We start from the raw sequence: 17,467 nt of genomic DNA, 5'->3' as shown, positions 1-17,467 counted from the left end.
TGCATGCACCCCGCAACTTAATTCAAGGATAACGCGCAATTCCGCGAAAAAATTGACGGGAAAACCTTTAGAGTCTACGAATAAATCAGCCCAGGGTCAAAATTAAAGAGTGGAGCCGGATTTTTTACTTTTGTGGTATTCGACTACGGAGCCCCCTACCGCTCTGTAGTTGGCCTCAACCGAGCAAAGGTGGAGCCGAAACGATGACCGACGTTCGGGAGATATGGGTTACAACTCGGCACATCTTAACTAGCACGCCAACAATTGTCCAATGATTTTCAGGCTTTGCAGAAGGCTAGGTGAGAATCTCCCATGGTTGACGTATAAGGTGTATGAGAACAGGTAGTAGATTTCATGAGAGAAAAGCTAATGAGGTGAGGGACAGACTCAAACGTGAAATCCACCGAGCTGTTTTACCAAGTCTAAGCCGTGGCTAGTCGATCATCAAACTCAGTCTGGAACTTTCGCTGGCGTACAAGGTCCCTTTGCTCCCCTCGAGCATATTTAACGCCAAGGCCGATGTTAAAGACCTCTCTGATGTCTTTTAAGGTCATGTCTTGACCTCGGGTAAGTAGAAATACACGGCGCTGGGTAAAATATCGTCAATATGGCCATCATCCTTGGAATAAAACAGCCGCCAAATTGACCTACATCCAACCAGTGAAGCATAGAACGGGACTGAAGCCGAATGCTCCAGATGGTGTTATGTTTACCGCAGCAGGAGGTGCGTGCCTATTACGACCGTACCGTAGATGGCTATCGATACATACACTAACCAACTTAACGAAGCCTAAATTGGGTACCTTGTGATATAACCTAATAAGGCCCTTGATGGAACTCTTAATAAGGGTCATGATCGGAGTCCTAATTAGGGTCCCGACGAGGGTCTTAATACGGGTCTCAATGAGGGTCCTAAATAGCGCCGTAACGATGGTTTCATGAGGCAGAATGAAGCTCTTGCCCAATGCTGGGCGGCTATTCCATAAAGCTGAAGGCTGCATAGCTAAATGAGACTGGTGTGGCGTATAATGGCCCCTTCAGCGACTAAATACACATATATCGTTGCTAGGTATAGGAGAGCCAGATTTGACAGTCTGACTAGTGTGCGTGGACTCCTTAAGTAGCGGAGTATAGATACAATCTATACCTAGTGATAGCCACTATCTCAAGAGCATCGCCATGGTAAATCTCAGCTCAATAAGTCTTCTCACGGTGTGGGGCTGTATCTTGGCCAAAAGGTGCAATCGAAATGGCATTATGGTGAAGTAAATACAGTGTGTTGTTTATCGAAGGTTAGTCCTCAAGAGTTAATTTGACATCGCCCATGGGGGTTTCCGATTCAAAGGGTCGGTGCCAGAATATATTGTAGTCTCTCCAGAGTTATCACGCATGCTTACAGCTTGCTATTACGATCCATGATACCATATTCGTTTTTTATGATAATAGCTTAGCTGCTATCCTGCGACGGAATTCTCGAGGGTACTGATCGAATACTCCATTCACAAAAGACCAACACAAACATAGTCCCTTAACCACAAGCCCGAACAATCAGTCCCACCGTCGGATTCCAGGAATAGAAATCATAAAGTGTAATCCCCGCGTCGGACACAATGTCTGCGCACGTATCGCCGCTGACTACTAGGTGGAATTCATCGCAGTCATCTGTGATGCCAGACTCGTAGGGAGTTTGGGTTGTCACTCCGTTCCCGGTCGATGTCAATGTCGTGGTCGTGGTGGCTGTCGTCGTCGCCGACACGACTGTTGTGGAAGAGAAAATGCTGATGGTTGTGCTGATCAGGTTCACCGAGCTCACAGATATGGTGGTGAAGTTGACGTGTACGCAGTAGTATAACCCTGGTAACAGCTCGCAGCCGTCGCCGAGCTCAGTGACGATGGGATTCTGAGAGCAAAAGAAGATGGTTAGCCTACAATATTAACTATTACACGCTAGGGTAGATGCATGTCCACGTTACCCATTCCTCAAATTCTACCTCCGTCATTCCAAAGTACGTTTCCAACAACTCACAGGTTAGCCCAGAAGAATACTCAACCCATTGCGTGCAATCCTCAGTTGTTCTAGGTGCGGCAGTGCCTGCAGGGGAGACGAGATACGCCTCGGTGAGGGAGGTCACCAGACAATGCCAGAAAAGGTGCGCGAGCTTCATTATGGAAGGCATAGAATAGCGCTGTACGGGATGGTACCGCAATAGTGTGTGGATTTTTGAATGTTTACTGTAAGTTTGAAACTCGATTGCAGTAAGAGGGCGAGCAGTATGGCCTGGAAATGGCCTCACTATAACTGACATTCATACGCCAAGGACTCTCGAATATCGCTTATCAACTTAGAGCAGTTGTCCCTGTGTCGCCCATGGTCGACGCATTGAGTTGTTGCGCCAATCGAGAATTGACTTCTTGGATCAAGTAATCTAATTAAACTATTCCACTGGGCGCAAATTTAGCTTGACTCGCTTCCCCCGCGCCTTGTCATAAGCTTGATCCTCACCTCCAATCTCCCCCACCCGCAGCCAACCCCTCGCACGCCAACCACCAAACTACGGTTCCCATCTGCATTTACCGCTACAACAATGTCTCTCAACTCGCTTCCAGCTGAGATACTTCAGCAAATTGGGGAATATATCACATCACTCTCGACTCTAAACGCCATATCCCGCGCCAACTGCCGCTTTCATTTGATATTCGATCCGCTGCTCTATGCACAGGATGCCCAGCGGACGCGCGGCCAGTCTGCTAGCGCCGGAGGAGGTGCGGCTGCAGTCCGCTGGGCGGCCCAATATGGCCTGATGCGAACGATGCAGAAATCTCTCGAGGGCGGGTCTGAGATTCCTTCGCGGGGCCCCTGGATGCACGTCGTCCATGAGCCTGCGGGACGGACTGTTTACGGGGTGAGAGTTGACTGGCGGTTTCGAGACCCGGTGCCACCGCCGCATCCGCTGTGCCTGGCGGCTCAGGGTGGGCATGTGGATATCATCGAGTTTCTTTTGGATGTGAAAGGGTGCGATGTCAATGTGACTGATCAGCGGGGGTTGTCGCTGCTCGAGATAGCCGTTGTACATGGGCACGTACAGCTTGCGGAGGGGTTGCTTCGCAGGGGCGCGAATCAGCTGTCGGGGCGGCAGCTTACTGGAAGCCTAGCAAAGGTCGTTAGTTCCCCGATGCAGCTCGCAGTGCTCCTTGGGAAATTGGATATGATGCGCCTTCTCTGGGAGTACGGGTCGTTTTTACTATAGCAAAGTTAGATGGAGCTTAGGGATGCATTTGAGTGTGCGATCACGAAGCGAAATATGGAGGCTATATACGCTCTACTCAGCTACGGGGTGCGTGTGAATATAGGAGGGCCACACAGGAATTCGACGGGGCCGCTAGAATTGGCGGCCAGAATTGGGGACGTGGAGCTCGTAGAGTTGTTCCTGAGTGCAGGGGCGCGCCCTCGCTATGCTGTATCTGACACGGAGTGTGCGCTGGTGCAGGCAGTGATGAGAAGGGACGAAAAAATCGCGAGCCTTGTCATCAGCGATAGTACCTGTATGCAGAAAACGATAGCTCTGACGTTAGCCGCGTCGCAGGAGGATAGGCAACTTGCTAGGTTTCTCTTAGCGCGTGGAACGCATCCGGACTTCGATGACTTAGAGTACTCTGACGTACATTGTCCTAAGGGTTACGCGGATACTTGGCACTTTGCTTCACCTCTTGCTCATACGGTGAATGAGGGCCACGCGCATTTGGTGCAGCTGCTAGTAGAGAGCGGCGCAGATGTGAATGTTCCTTTCGAGGGCTTTGAGAAGAGCAAGTCGTCTAGACAGACAGGTTCAGTGCTTCAGCTCGCGATGGAGTTGGGCAATAGAGATATTGTGTCGTTTCTTCGCGAGAATGGGGCACAGGAAGAGGTTGAAAGCTACGAATATAGAAGCAACAGGCTGTGGTGGGAGGAAAACGACTCGCCAAACGCAAACGAGATCAGAATAAAGAGATTGCGGAGACATATGGGAGTCAACAGTTGTACGGGCTCTATATCAAGCTAGTGAAATTGTCTGTAACATTGATCTGCATTGACACTCAGCATTCTCTACCCCCCGTATCATATACCGCTATCCAAACTATATTATATGGCGATATTTGGATCACGCCAGTATCCAACCAGGTGGCCCGAAAAATACACGAGGCGTTGCTGTGGATGGACTATTCTGGAGAATATACGCACTCATGGAAAAGAAGACATAGGGCTCTGGAGCGTTTAGCAGTGCCTGCAGACGAGAATTCCAACTGAGTTTCATAATGTCAATCAATCAATCAATCAATCAATCAACACTCTATTAACCTGTTGCAGCCTAACTAGTGGCGTAATGGCTATGCAGGCGCTCCCTCCGGCGGAAGCAAGAGTGATCCGAATGCCAGCCCACACGCATGAAACAGTAAATACAAAGGAAAACGGCGTCATGCCATATAAACCAGCCCAAAAACCAGCCCAAAAACAGTATCCAAACGCCCTCAGAGCCCTCAATCCCACGATATATCTCTCAATCCGCCCTCACATTCGTCTGCTGCTTCCTCTGCATCCCCATCCCTGCTTTCCCTCTCCGGTGTCCGCATCATCCTCCTGCTTCGTTCTCGATTGGTGGCGTTCGTTGTTGATGTTGGATGTATTCTTCCACGACCTCTCGGTTAGCCGTGGGTTTGGCGTTCCTCCTACCCAGCGTCTTCACCCCCTGTGCCTAGAGTTTCATAATGTCCTTAGCGAAGTAATCAGCGAAAACAAGTCAGTTTTTCCCAAGCGTTTTGCGTCTTTGTGAGAAGACAACATCATAACATACAGCCTTCACCCGGCCAATCGCTATCGCTGCCGTCGGAGTCGGTAAGGTGGAAGAGTTCATGGTATAAGGTCGTGCTGAGAGACGTGAGCTCCAAAGGGTCTGTCTTTGCCCCTGCGGTTGGATAGTTGGTCGAGCACCTGGTTTGGCCCCGAAGGCTGTATCGCAGAGTTATGGGCATATGTGAAGCCCGCGGGACTGCCAGCCATTATTTATGAAGGCCACCATGAAAGTCAGGAAGTGGCTCTTCGACGCCTAGGATCGATCTGCGGGGGTTCCATTCGGCCCCCAAATGGCATACATATCAAGACACGAATGCGCGCTATCCTTTTTGGGTTTAGCCTGGAGCATTGTCATCTCAGATTCCTGTGCTTATGCAAGATCTGTCCGAATCTCAGACATTCTCGACTTCGATTGATAGCCTCAAAGAATCAAGGGCAGAGAATACATCTAACCGCATGATAATTTGAGTTTGAATAGGAAAAGCGACTTGAAGAGAATATCCTGCGATAATGTAAGAAGAACCCTCGAGCATCGCTATCTTTTCATGTGTGTCTCATTTTATCAGTTTCAATTACCAATGGTGGGAGTTCCAGGTCGCTCTAAAGGATGCCGTACCTGCAGGCGGCGCAAGAAAGGTGTAAGTCGACAGGCCCCAAGCTACATCGGAGGAATACCCCGGCTCTCATGAAGATAACCGAAGGTGTAGTGTGACTTGGTTCAGCCCTCGTGCGGACAATGTCGAAAGGCATGCATCCCATGCGAGGGATATGACAAGTCTTTGACTATACATCGATACTACGAAAGCAAACAAGGTCCAGAACTCTCAAGCGCCAAGGGAAACGATTACACTCAGAGCAGTTTACAGCTGAGCCCCACGCCTGCGTTTGTGATTTCACGGCCACAATCACTTTCGTCAGGAACCATCATGGACCAGGTCACTTTTTCCCGTGCCGCTTTGGAATCTGCCTTTGAAGGAATGTTCTGGCACTCATATCTACCAAACAGTCGATGTTCGGCTCTTCTTGATGAAAATCAGCGTACTCTTGGAGGTTCGATTAGTGTAGTGAGGGATCTTCTCCCACACAGTGCCCTCCTTCATACTGCTATTGGCGCTATGGCCCTCCGATCGGCGGCGAGTGTGGATGACAACCCACATTCGATGAAGCAACAAGCAATCAGGCTTCACGGCATTGCGTTGCAGCAGATGAGAAAAATACTCACCACCAATAGCAAGAATAATCTAGAGCTTCTTTGTGCTACGCGAGTATTCAGCTTCTACGAGGTACGCCACTATGCCAGCCAAGTTTCCTAACCGGCCATGTTACATTAATGACTCACTTTCCCACAATTCGAATTAGGCATTATATGGAAGTGACTGGGTTGACAGGAGCCAACACTATCGTAGCTGGAGTGTGCATCACTCTGGCGATCTGGCGCTGATGGTTTCTAAGCCCCCGATATATTATTGCACGGGCGTCGCTCATCGAATATTTGTTGATGGACGGGTCAATCTAGTACTTCTCTCTTTCATCGTGCCTTAGAGACAAGCTAACACTTCAACAGGTACTTCATGCACTTGTAACCCGAAAGAGGTCTCCTTTTTCGGAACACTGTTGGATGAGTGATCCATGGAAGTACCACGCGAAGACGGCTAAGGATTTACTGGTGGACATCATTCTTGAAATTCCCTCCTTATACGAGGGCATCGATCAACTGGAAAGCAAAGAGCATTTGAACTCGAACTTACGCCAAGAGCTTCAGCAAGCTGCATATTTTACCATCACCCGCTTAAACCGATGGGCTGCAAAATTTGCCATTTCGCTGGAAACTTCACGACCAGAGTGGCAGTCTCCGCCTAGTTTCACGAATGACCAAATAGCTGGGATACACCTCATGACCTTCTACTGGGCCACGCTTATGATCGCTCATGATTTATATCAGAGGGTTTCAAATGAATCGTCAATTAATTTCGGCATCGACGTCGACGATTGTTGTCGCAAAATCATCCGCTGCATCCCGTTGTTCCTCCATCCATCTACTGGTATTTTCCGCCAGCATCTCATGCCGTTCCCAGCCATGACAGCGATTCGGCATTTGAACTCGACACAGCCACCAATATTGAAACCAGAACGCGACTACCTTCTGTCAATTTCGGAATTTCCAGAGTTTGCTGGAATACGCAAATTCATGTTGAGTCTAGATCCACAGATATCCGGCGGCTTTCGAGGTTCTGACATAAACACGGAAAAAAGGGGTTTGATATTTCACCGGGTGAATGTATAAATTCTGGTTCTACTTCCTCGTAAAGGCTAGCCCTCATTTCAGTATTTAGGTTGCATTGATATTCTCTGGCCAGTGCAGGCGGCCAGGAACGGAAGGACGAGCAAGCACACTAGCATAATGCTAGAAGATTAATTATCAACAATCTTTGTCATATGGCTAGTATCAACTTGAGGGATACTACAATTAACCGACTATGTTCTGGGGGTCAATACTCCCTGATTGAAATTTGTACAGCATGCTTCCGGATATAAGGAATTTTAGAACATAAATACTGCTGTATGTTGATTTTTTGTGCCGAATCTGATATACCTTAGGCCGAAGTCCAGCGACTTCGTAGCTCAAAAGATAGATTCTAGGCCAGGTATATTGACTTTTCATAAGGGCAAACACTGTGCACTCATGGCCAATGTTTCATCATAGCTGATGGTCTAAAGTGACTGCTTGCCCTGCGTCTCGATAGGAAGGAAGCACATCGCCACAAACGAAGCCAGGATCAACGCGCCGGCGGCATAAATGGGCGCGACTGGATCAGTACTGGCATAAATTCCAATGATTGGCGCCATGAGACCTGCGATTCGGTTCAAGCAACTAGCAATACCAGATCCCGTGCCACGATTGGGAGCAGGGAAAACCTCAGGCGTGTAGGCATACAGAACACCGTACATGATCATCTGGAAGAATGACTCCAGTGAGGAACAGACTAGCTGGATATTTGGATCCTTCGAAGCCGTGAAGCAGAATAAGAGAATTCCTGTGATCAAAGTCGAACCGGCCATCGTTCCCTTGCGACCGATGTATTTGATATCGACGGTCACCCATCCGAGAAGCGGCCCGGGAATACCACATACTGCGGTGATGGCGTAGTTCCGATAGGTCTCGTAGGTGGTAGAGTTTGCACTCAAGTATTGCGGGAGGAAAGCGTTGAAAAGTGTGTAGCCCATTCCGATGCATGTCCAGCAGAACCAGATGAGAATGGCTAAAATAGGATTAGCAATGCTATAAGATGGGACTATTCGTGATAACGTACTTGAAAGTGCGGTTCGCTTGTTCTTGAAAAGCGGGGCAACCTGCTGATATGAGAATCTTTCGAGAGACCTCTTGATGATTTCTCCAGTAGAAAGGCCCTGTTTCTTATCCTCTTCAGGATATCCCCCAATCTCATTGAGAATTTCTTCTGTGAGCCATGTGGTGGTCTTGTTCTTGTAGGCAATTCCTTGAACAGCAGCCACAGCCTCTTCTTGACGACCTCTGGAGACAAGGAATTTTGGCGACTCGTACAACGTGAAGAGGAAGAAACGGCAGAGGAAACCGACGAAAGTCATGGCTCCAAGAGACAATACAAGGTATCGCCAACCCCAGTTGTTTGCCTTTGTGCATGTCGCATAACTTTCGCAGGAGAAGTTGGGGATGAAAGCCCAAGCAAGCATACTAACTTCAAGTCAGTTTCCTGACAAGGGAAAAAGTTAATCACATTACAAACCTGGCAATCAAAGTACCAGCGGACCACCATGTAGCCAGTCCACTGAGAATACTACTAGAATTGGGAGGAAGGCATTCCAGGAAGACGGCCGCGTCAACAGGCAAGTTTCCGCCGACACCGAGCCCCAAACAGGCATAAAGCGCACATGTGCTGCATTAAATGTCAGCTTGGTAAATTTTCCAGGCCTTGAGACACACTTACCCAATCCAGCTCGGTGCGCCACCAGCAGCAAGACCAAAAGTACCACAGATACAGAGGGTCATATTGAAAGCTGGGCGTCTGCCAATTGCGTCTGAAGCAATACCCCAAAATGAAGCACCGATAATGAGACCGACAAAGAGAGAGCAGGTCGCAAATCGAGAATCAGTCTCAGAAACACCAAACTCCATAGCGACCGGAGTCAAAGTGAGGGCAACACCCTGCAGTTTATCAGCGGGAAGTTTTCGACTAAATCAATGAATATAAGTCGTACCTGCAGCCAGAGGCTATAAAGTAAGGGGAATTTGTTAGTCAATAGCGCTTGCCGAGGCAATTGATGTGTAAACGTACTTGTCAGCAACCCAGCCCATGCCGCAGAGAACGAACAGCCCCCATTGGTATCTACCCATGCCAATGTCTTGAACGGCTCGATTGATGATTTTCGCTTTCCCTGGAGTTCGAGCCAATTTAGCTTTAACTCAAAGTGTGAGGGAGTGGACATCAAATCTAGTCTTTAGACGACATGACTTTTAGTCGAACTTGGTATACATACGATCGTAAACAGTGTCGTGGCCCGAAGCAGCGATATCGGATTCAACTTCAGCTCGGAGAGCTTCCAAGGTTAGCGTTGTACCAGCATGAGCACCGCTAGTACCCTTCTCTTGAAGGGAAGCTCTATCAAGGCTGGAGTTTGATCCATTATTTGTGGGGTCTTGAGTCTTTGGTGCAGAGCCACTGGCAAGAGGTAACACAACCTCGGGGAATCCTCGACGGTCGCGGTTGGTTAAAAGGTCCTTCCAATTCAAGTCAAACATGGTGCGCGGGTCTTAGTGATCGCAACAGGGCAACGAATAAAATTGAGGGGTGAGGTGATCGGTTGGTGCAACGGATTGATGCTACTCGCGCGAAGGGCTATGCTTGTCGTCTCGCTTTCGGTATGTCTTTAGTATATGGTTGTTAAATCGGGTGTGGCGTTTGGCGCGATGGTGGGTGGAGTCCGTCCGTAGATGCAAGGGCTCATCAAGGCAATTCGAATGGTAGTCGACACCGGAAAGATTGCGCGATGGGACAGCGAAGATTTCGAAATTGGCGCAACGGGAGTGAAAATGCAAGTATTTGCTGCTACTTTCGGAGCTTCGAGTTTGCGCTAGACGTTGAGTATGGATCAAGTTCTTTGACTTTGAAACTATCTAGCGGTCGATGGTCGTCGGCAACGATATTCTGGAAATCCGAAGAGTTGAGCCGAATCGGCGTGAAAAGGATCAAGTTGCTTAGCTGAGGTCGACCGATCGGGAGCAATAGTTAGAATACCTTCCTCAAAGAGTGAGGATTAAGGACGTCTGATCTCAGAAAACGCTTGAGAGAATCGGAAGAGGACAATGGAGGCAGAAAGTACGACATCCGCTTCTTATTATTATCATTAAAAACTCGCCAAAATCTTTCATGAAGCCGAAACAACCTTAGATAATATCAATTTACCCGTGCGGTGCATGCAATGTCGGCCAACCAGACAAGCTTCATATGGCCCTATGGGTCAAGCTACAGCCACTGATGTATGGCGTACGCCTCAAGTATCCACACTCGATCCACCGAGTCAAGCCTCGTTCGGAAGGACAATTGCAATCCGACATTCCGGCCATCTGCCAAGAATGCTAAGCGAAGATTGGACAACGCAAATCTCGCGGTTTTTCTCGGGCCCTCATGGGTCTTGAAATCAAGTTTATGCGTGTTATTCCGCTTATTACTGCTCCACTTAATGTCCGCCGCGAAAATTCTTTACATAATATCGACTTTGGCCTCTCTGAGTTCCCCGATCTACCCCGATTGGCCAAGGGGCAAATTCGATTGCTGAATAAGCCTATAGGCGTGCCTGGGTCCATTGAGGTCTCATTCTAGGCGGTAGCTATATTGGATGAGTAATGGTTCAATGGTAATCATTGAAATCAAATTGTATAGATAAACATCATATTCTACATGAAGACTCATAATGTCTTTAGAAATAATTGACTGCCATATGCACGAAGTCAAAGTGAACTGTTGACTCGAACAAACACATTAGCATCTCCAGCAAGGTGTCGTTGGTAAACAAAACATGTTTAGAGATATAATAGCATTGGTGAGGTATAAATATAATTTTCAGTAGAAAGGCCCCAAGAAAAAGAAACAGAAAATGCAAAGGCACAGTACAACCACAATCATGATTTGGATATTCGAGCAAAGGCTAAGCTTCGACGAGTGGCCCCTATGGAGAGCGACGAAATGTACATATAAGAGAGGCGGTAGGAGCGTTCAGTGGTGTCTTCGTAATTTGTACAGCTCTGTCGTTGATGTTCACAAAAGTGCTCAATTTGGAGCGTCATTTCGATGGGCCCTCATATTCCTCGTTCAAACCGGCTTCCAAGGTATTTTGATTGAGCTGTCTCGGCCTATTCCTACCCTCTATGAGATGAAACAATACCTGGCCCTACCAGTAGTCAATGTGATCTGCAGGTTTCTCTTGGACCTGAACTTCAAAAGGCAGCTCGCTCCCCAAAAGCCTTGCAATTTCATCTGCCTCAATTGGCCAATCGAACTGGACCACATACTTCGGGAATCCGACTGTCATCATCGGCTTTAGAAGATGCACCAAGCCATCCATGTTTGGATATTCGTCGTCAACACGCCCATCAGTTAGCTCGACGCGAAGGCTCTGCAGCGACTTCATCTCAGCAATGGCCTTCCAGGCAGACTCCCAGAAGAAAGGTATGTCCAGAGGCCAGAAAGGTTCCGCTACTGCCAGGTGCGTATCGCACCAGATAAGTTGGAGTAGGAAGTAAAAATGCACAGATCGAATGCTATGCAGGCGCTGGGGCAGAATGGTATGTTGGAGATCCACGACTGTCCGTGTTTGGCGGAAGCTGAGGATGTTTCGGGAGTAGAGTAGATCGATTGATTCCGAGTATCTGGATCTAATTAGTGGGGTTTTACATGATTAGGTGTGGAAGGCTCGAGCAACATACGCCTGTCGGCATGAGCGCAACAGCCCTAGTCTTATGGGGTACGGAGAATCGTCCTCGGGCTGGTAGCCCCCTAGGTTCGGATTCGGGGCCGTTGTGCCATCTTGCTTGTAGCGACCGCCCCAACAGCTGTGCCTCCGCCCCGGGACATCTGGGTCCTCATTAAAACAGCGCCGACTCAGAAGTCGTTGGTGTGCGCTGGCAACATGGAGTTCAGGATGATGTGCAGGAGCCAACACCTCCCGATAGATCAGATACCGGATCTCTTGTGGGAGTTTGGCAAAAAATGCAGATTGCTGCTGATCACAGGTTGATTGATGACGACTTTTTCCAACCAAGTCAGTGTTGCCAGGTGGAAGTTGCAGAGTCAGGGCCCGTTCGCGGACAGCTGGCAGGGGGCCGGGACGGTCGCTGCTGCGCGTGCGTCTCTCGGCTAGTCTCTTTTTCTCTCGGCGTCGAGTACTAAAACCCCATGACCATTTCATGGCGATGGCGTCTTAGTCGGGTTGGGTTAATAGTTGATGGAAAGAGGGCGGGGGGGGGGGGGGAGGAAGCAATGAATTTAAGTCTTACAGGTGTCAGGCTGCGTGCGAGGCGGATTCGATCTCGGCATCAAACCCTGGCGATTAATCTAGGTACGAGCATTGCAACAATCTGCTTTTTTGATGGCCAATAGACGGGCATTTTCTGGCCGGATGGAATTATCTTATTTTTGTCGTTTCCTATGTATGTTTTTTCAGGCGCCCAGGTATCACGGTGCCTTTGCTAATTGCCCAATACTGAGAGCTTGCATCTAAGGATGTAGCCGATCCCTGACAGGATACCAATAGTAGAGAGAAACTTCAAGCATTACAAGTTAAACTTGATTCCATACGGAGATAAACACCCATTCACAAATATAGCAGTCAAACTGAGAAAGATTATACCTCCCCAACGTATAAACCAGCGACACTTCATGGACCCCTATCCCGAAAGACTACAATCGATCCTTACCTCTGCACGACGTCCCCGTTCTCCTTAACCTCTTTCCCCTCCTTGATAAACCTGATAGCTATAGAACTGTCAGCATCATGTATCAAATCCACAATAAAAATCCAACATACCCGACCCACAAAGCGCAATCGAATCCGCATTGACTTGCGATTCCCGGTTGACATCGTCGCTTCCCTCCTGCGCCAACTTCCGACACCTATTCCACCCATACCTGATCTTCAAAATGCTCGGCCCGTCGACATCTAGTGACTTGCCCGCAACACTTGTATGCGACAGCTCGTGCAAAATCACTTTGTCAAGCAGCGAGTCCACGTCAATGGGCGTGAGCAATGTGTGCATCTTCGACAGAGCTTTGCTGACTCCCTGGTAGAACATAGCTTTGGTTTTAGCGTCCTTCAAGCTCTTAGTATCCACCGATTTCATCCAGTTGATGAACCACGGGCAGATTTGAACTTGGGACGGTTTATCACTGTCTTCAGACGGCAATGTGTAGGCTACGGTAATTCCGACGCCTTTGCATGCTTCAAATGAGTCGTTCTTCTCCATAACCTCATCGAGGTCTGTGTAAACGTTATATTAGGGAGGTTGTGAGTGTTTTTTTGAATAGAAAACCTACCCTTATCGTACCACTGGCCGCCAGACCTTGATTCGAAGCGGTCGAAGCCGCAGTACACCACGATCTGGTCATGTGTCAGCCACTTGCATCCCATTCACGCTTGACCTGGCCTGCCCAGCTGAACTAGAAGACTTACTGTATTGCCATCCGGGACCTCGTTGTCCTTACGATCCTTCGCCCTGATGAGCATCCCCAGACGCGCTGTTACAATCAGCAATTCGGCCCCGAGAATCAGAACATAAAAGCAAATAGACATACTTCTGAGTACACCCAGTCGTTTGCTATTTGGCTCTTCGCCGTCTTTCATAAACATCCACTTGACCACATTGCGGATGTTGTCCCTATTCGGGCCCAGGTCCTGATTCGTAATCACCTTAGTGAGTACGTCGTATTCATCACTCGCCATCGCAAAGGCCCTTTCCACGGCGCTAGAGACCATGTCGCCGATTTCTGGAGAGCAGAAACTTGTCATTCGAGGGTCAATCGGAAGAGCTTGTCCGGCTTACCATTTGTTTGGCATGATTTATCAAGCTTCCATGACAGCCCCTTAGCACTGACCACGCTGATTAGGCCAAAGGCACAAAATAGGCCTTTGAGAAACCTCATCGCCAACAATTAGACGAGTCAGATGACGGGAAAATTTGAGATGACTTGACAAAATGCCCGCAAGAAGGGATACTGGAAGATCATTGCACTGTCCGAATGGTAGTATCTTATATCTTCACAGATTTGAAAGGGCATCTGGTGGTCTGCGACTGGCCCCGTTCATCCAGCGACCTGAGTTTCATCACTGCAACATGGTGCCTGTGCGAGGGGCGGTGCACCGGGATACTGAATTGATAACCATTGCTAAATTTGTCGCGTTGGTTATCCAACATGCACAGTATGGCCCCCGGTAAGGCTCACTTCCATTCAACCTGCCAGTAAAACTTTCCCGTCGAATTATCTAGCGGTGACATGGCAGCATGCAGGGTCCAAGGAATGCATCATTTCCCGGGGACCAGGCAGAGTCAATATAGTTGATTGGGCAACTTTCCAGGCCCAGATACAATCCTGAAAGGCGTCCCATGTGGAAGCCCCCAATTTACAAGGACCCCCGGACCAACAACGTCCGTGCGTTGAACGCCTTGGCTCCGGCCCCTGCAGCGGGCTGCTCGGAATAAGAAGTATGAGACCGCCGCGATGTGGGGTCCGGTCTATCAAACAGGGTCTGGCGTACTACTACTTGTAGGTTTTTTGTAACTATCACCAGTTATTGACAATCTGAATTCAGATCCCATAACATGGACATCCATGCGATGGGGCTAAAGGGCCAGATTTGAAACATACGACTTCGTGTCAGATACAACAACTACCTCTGATTTGATGCTCAGGCAACCAGAAGGCAGAACAACAAAGCAGAGCATGGGTGGTGCTGGACTCTCAGAACTGTTTCTGGAGTTTCTGCCTTGACCCGATGCGTGGCGAAGGGGGGTTTTGAGGTATGGCGAAGGTATAAAGTATACCATGCAATCCGCTGGGGTCTTCAAATGCGCCAAGTGACATTTCCTCATGTTCCATGATCACAATGAGGTCTCTCTTTATGACATCGTTCTTGGTTTCGGTGGCCATGGCCTGGCCGGTTGAAGTACCACCACAGGAGACTGAGTCCCCGACTCGTGTTGAAGAGAGGGACATCGGCCAGGTGCTCGCGATTATCCCTACAACCACTGGGCAGATTGGAATCAACCCAGTTTTGGTGGATCCAGTGTTTGTCGCCTTTTTCTCTTGCTCTTTTCTTCCCCGAATGTTATCGCTTATGCTGATGGATACTAGTGCGACAGACGGACCATACGCTACATATTTCTCAAACTATATCGACAACAAGGGCAACGTAAGCATACCGTCGCACCAATTTGGGGGCATCCACTGATAATATCCAGTGGAAAGCAAAAGATACAGAACATATCACCCAGGTCCAAGTCAAAACCAAAGATAATAAGCCCACAACAGCTACCGTAACAGCCCCAGTAGCCGTTATGACCGGACCCAGTGGCGACCTTGACATCCTCATGACGCCCAAGCTCCAAACGCAATTGGAAAACATGATGAACAAGGCACCTGCCTGCTCGAAGAAGCGAGAAGCAGCATGTGGAATCACTAAGTTCCTCGAAGATTTCAAAGCCGACAATTCCGAGGTGATCAAAGCCCTGAAAGATGCCGTTAAAGACATCCAATTCCTAAGCGAAGAGGTGCTCAAAGCTCTGGGTACTTCTGCTACCGCACAGGAAGCCCAGATGGTTGCAACCGGAATAGGTAGCATGAGCTTAGTCTGGATGGCTTTCCATGTCTACGCAAAGAACCATCTACCGCTCGTGTTTGGTATTAAAAGGCCGCCGAAGAACAACTTGCCCACCACAGAGGACCCTCCTGCTGATCCCAAGAAGTGTCCGGCGGATGCGCCCAAGGGGAAGGATGCCCCGCTCTGCGGAGACTGCAAGGGGGATAAGAATGTTTGTCAGGATGTATGTATCTCGCCTCCCGCTGTTTTGTCCAGTCGTGACTGCTAATGAATTGGCTCATATAGGGCAAATACAAATACTGTGAATGTCTTGACGTAATCAAGCCCATTTTCTACACCTTTGATAAGGCTTGGCTCGATGCACAGGCCGATGCAATCAAGTATGCTCTTGCACATATGGACGACAAGCCTAAAGTAACCTGCTCCGACACTGGTTACAGCAACGCTGTCGCGGTTGACGTCTCTTTTGTCAACAGCCTTGCAGATAAATTCTGTAAGGGCGATTCGAAGAAAGAGCGACATATGACACTTGCTGGCAACGACATTTCGTCAGATGCGTATAAGAAATACACCTTTGACCTGGCGTACGCGCCGCCTAAAGATGTGAACGAGCAGTGTGACACAGATTGTCCGGGAGCGATCAAGGCCATGACATCTAACTGTAAGTTTTCCCTGGGACTAGAGAGCGATAATGTACTAACGGCATGGAATAAAAGGCCAAGGACTTGACAGTCATAGCGTGCAGAGAGGAGCAAACGTGACTCTTCCATGTGGCGCAATTTATAGCTACAAGATCAACATTCCCGATCGCCCAGACCAAGCGGACATCACTTGTGCCAATGGAGGTGTATGTAGCCCATCTGATTGATGATCTCGAGTGCCCCGTTAATGTCCATTTTCAATCCAGGACTACAGCAAGGCCATTGATGTGGACGTGTCCTTCTTCAAACGCATGTCTGAGAACTTCTGCGGCGGAGACCTCTCCAAAACCCCTAAGAAGGACCTGACCAGCGACGACATCAAGTCCAGCGCTTACAAGGGCTACAAGTTTCACTTTGAAACCGACTCAAGAACGGATTGCCTACCCGACTGCAAGGCTACGTTTGAGAAGATTGCTCCGAAGTGTAAGCCGCACTCCTAGCTTCAGCCACCAGTTCCCAGACACTAACAAAGAATTACAGGCCAAGGCCTCAACAGCCACTCAATCCAACCATCTGGGAGTGCCAAATTTTCGTGTGGGACCAGCTTCAGCTACAAAATCGAGAAGCCCGGTCAAGCACCTCCGACAACAACACCAGGAAACAAGCTCGGCTCGATCAAGTGTCATGGTGCCAACGACTTCGGCAGCCATGCAGACATCTCCCCCGACTGGCAGAACTCGTATACCGGGTGGGCGTGTGCAGGCACTGCTATTCCAGATAATATCATGGATGAAAAAAGTGCTCCAATTGTGTGGCAGACAAAGACAAATGATGCACCGTACTATTACTCGATATCGTGGGTCAACGGGTGCAGAGGAGAAAAGCAGAGCCCTTGGGCTCCGCTGGGGGATCAGAAGTTCCCAGATAGTAACGACCAAGTTACGTGCCAGAAGTTGCTGAGAAAGGATTTCACAGACTGTAACAATGGGGGTGTTGGGGGATATAGGGATGCCGGATGTCTGCGGTATGAGTTCAAGGCGCAGTATACCAAGTAAGGTGGAGCAAGGGTAAGAGGGAGGAGACTCCGGGTATATAGCCATGTTAGAACTGATTTAATATTAAGTTGCTTTTTGGGTTGCACACGTGAGAC

At 48.8% G+C, this 17,467-nt stretch overlaps 6 protein-coding genes across 6 annotated transcripts; 2 read left to right on the top strand and 4 right to left on the bottom strand.

Moving 5' to 3' along the window:
• Nucleotides 1-1,528: 1,528 nt before the first annotated feature.
• N7473_008903 (LysM peptidoglycan-binding domain-containing protein) lies at nt 1,529-2,165 on the bottom strand (the record flags this gene model as incomplete). The annotated part of the gene is made up of 2 exons (XM_057154842.1): nt 1,529-1,900; nt 1,974-2,165. The coding sequence occupies 2 exons, from the start codon at nt 2,163-2,165 to the stop codon at nt 1,529-1,531; spliced, it is 564 nt and encodes a 187-aa protein (XP_057005972.1).
• A 420-nt stretch (nt 2,166-2,585) lies between these two features.
• N7473_008902 (uncharacterized protein) lies at nt 2,586-4,040 on the top strand (the record flags this gene model as incomplete). The annotated part of the gene is made up of 2 exons (XM_057154841.1): nt 2,586-3,226; nt 3,269-4,040. The coding sequence occupies 2 exons, from the start codon at nt 2,586-2,588 to the stop codon at nt 4,038-4,040; spliced, it is 1,413 nt and encodes a 470-aa protein (XP_057005971.1).
• Nucleotides 4,041-7,540: 3,500 nt separating this feature from the next.
• On the bottom strand, nt 7,541-9,605 carry N7473_008901 (MFS transporter; the record flags this gene model as incomplete). Its single annotated transcript, XM_057154840.1, has 7 exons — nt 7,541-8,088; nt 8,140-8,540; nt 8,593-8,742; nt 8,794-9,011; nt 9,065-9,077; nt 9,142-9,241; nt 9,344-9,605. The coding sequence occupies 7 exons, from the start codon at nt 9,603-9,605 to the stop codon at nt 7,541-7,543; spliced, it is 1,692 nt and encodes a 563-aa protein (XP_057005970.1).
• Nucleotides 9,606-11,254: 1,649 nt separating this feature from the next.
• N7473_008900 (uncharacterized protein) lies at nt 11,255-12,271 on the bottom strand (the record flags this gene model as incomplete). The annotated part of the gene is made up of 2 exons (XM_057154839.1): nt 11,255-11,732; nt 11,790-12,271. The coding sequence occupies 2 exons, from the start codon at nt 12,269-12,271 to the stop codon at nt 11,255-11,257; spliced, it is 960 nt and encodes a 319-aa protein (XP_057005969.1).
• A 504-nt stretch (nt 12,272-12,775) lies between these two features.
• On the bottom strand, nt 12,776-13,834 carry N7473_008899 (uncharacterized protein; the record flags this gene model as incomplete). Its single annotated transcript, XM_057154838.1, has 5 exons — nt 12,776-12,837; nt 12,890-13,339; nt 13,396-13,459; nt 13,532-13,596; nt 13,654-13,834. The coding sequence occupies 5 exons, from the start codon at nt 13,832-13,834 to the stop codon at nt 12,776-12,778; spliced, it is 822 nt and encodes a 273-aa protein (XP_057005968.1).
• Nucleotides 13,835-14,962: 1,128 nt separating this feature from the next.
• N7473_008898 (uncharacterized protein) lies at nt 14,963-17,372 on the top strand (the record flags this gene model as incomplete). Its single annotated transcript, XM_057154837.1, has 7 exons — nt 14,963-15,144; nt 15,211-15,268; nt 15,318-15,899; nt 15,962-16,337; nt 16,393-16,523; nt 16,584-16,800; nt 16,858-17,372. The coding sequence occupies 7 exons, from the start codon at nt 14,963-14,965 to the stop codon at nt 17,370-17,372; spliced, it is 2,061 nt and encodes a 686-aa protein (XP_057005967.1).
• Nucleotides 17,373-17,467: the final 95 nt, after the last annotated feature.

This window comes from Penicillium subrubescens, assembly GCF_028828155.1.
Source record: "Penicillium subrubescens strain IBT 31985 chromosome Unknown utg000006l_segment0_segment0, whole genome shotgun sequence".
Classification (NCBI taxonomy): Eukaryota; Fungi; Ascomycota; class Eurotiomycetes; order Eurotiales; family Aspergillaceae; genus Penicillium; species Penicillium subrubescens.
This window is presented reverse-complemented; position numbering and strand designations above follow the sequence as displayed.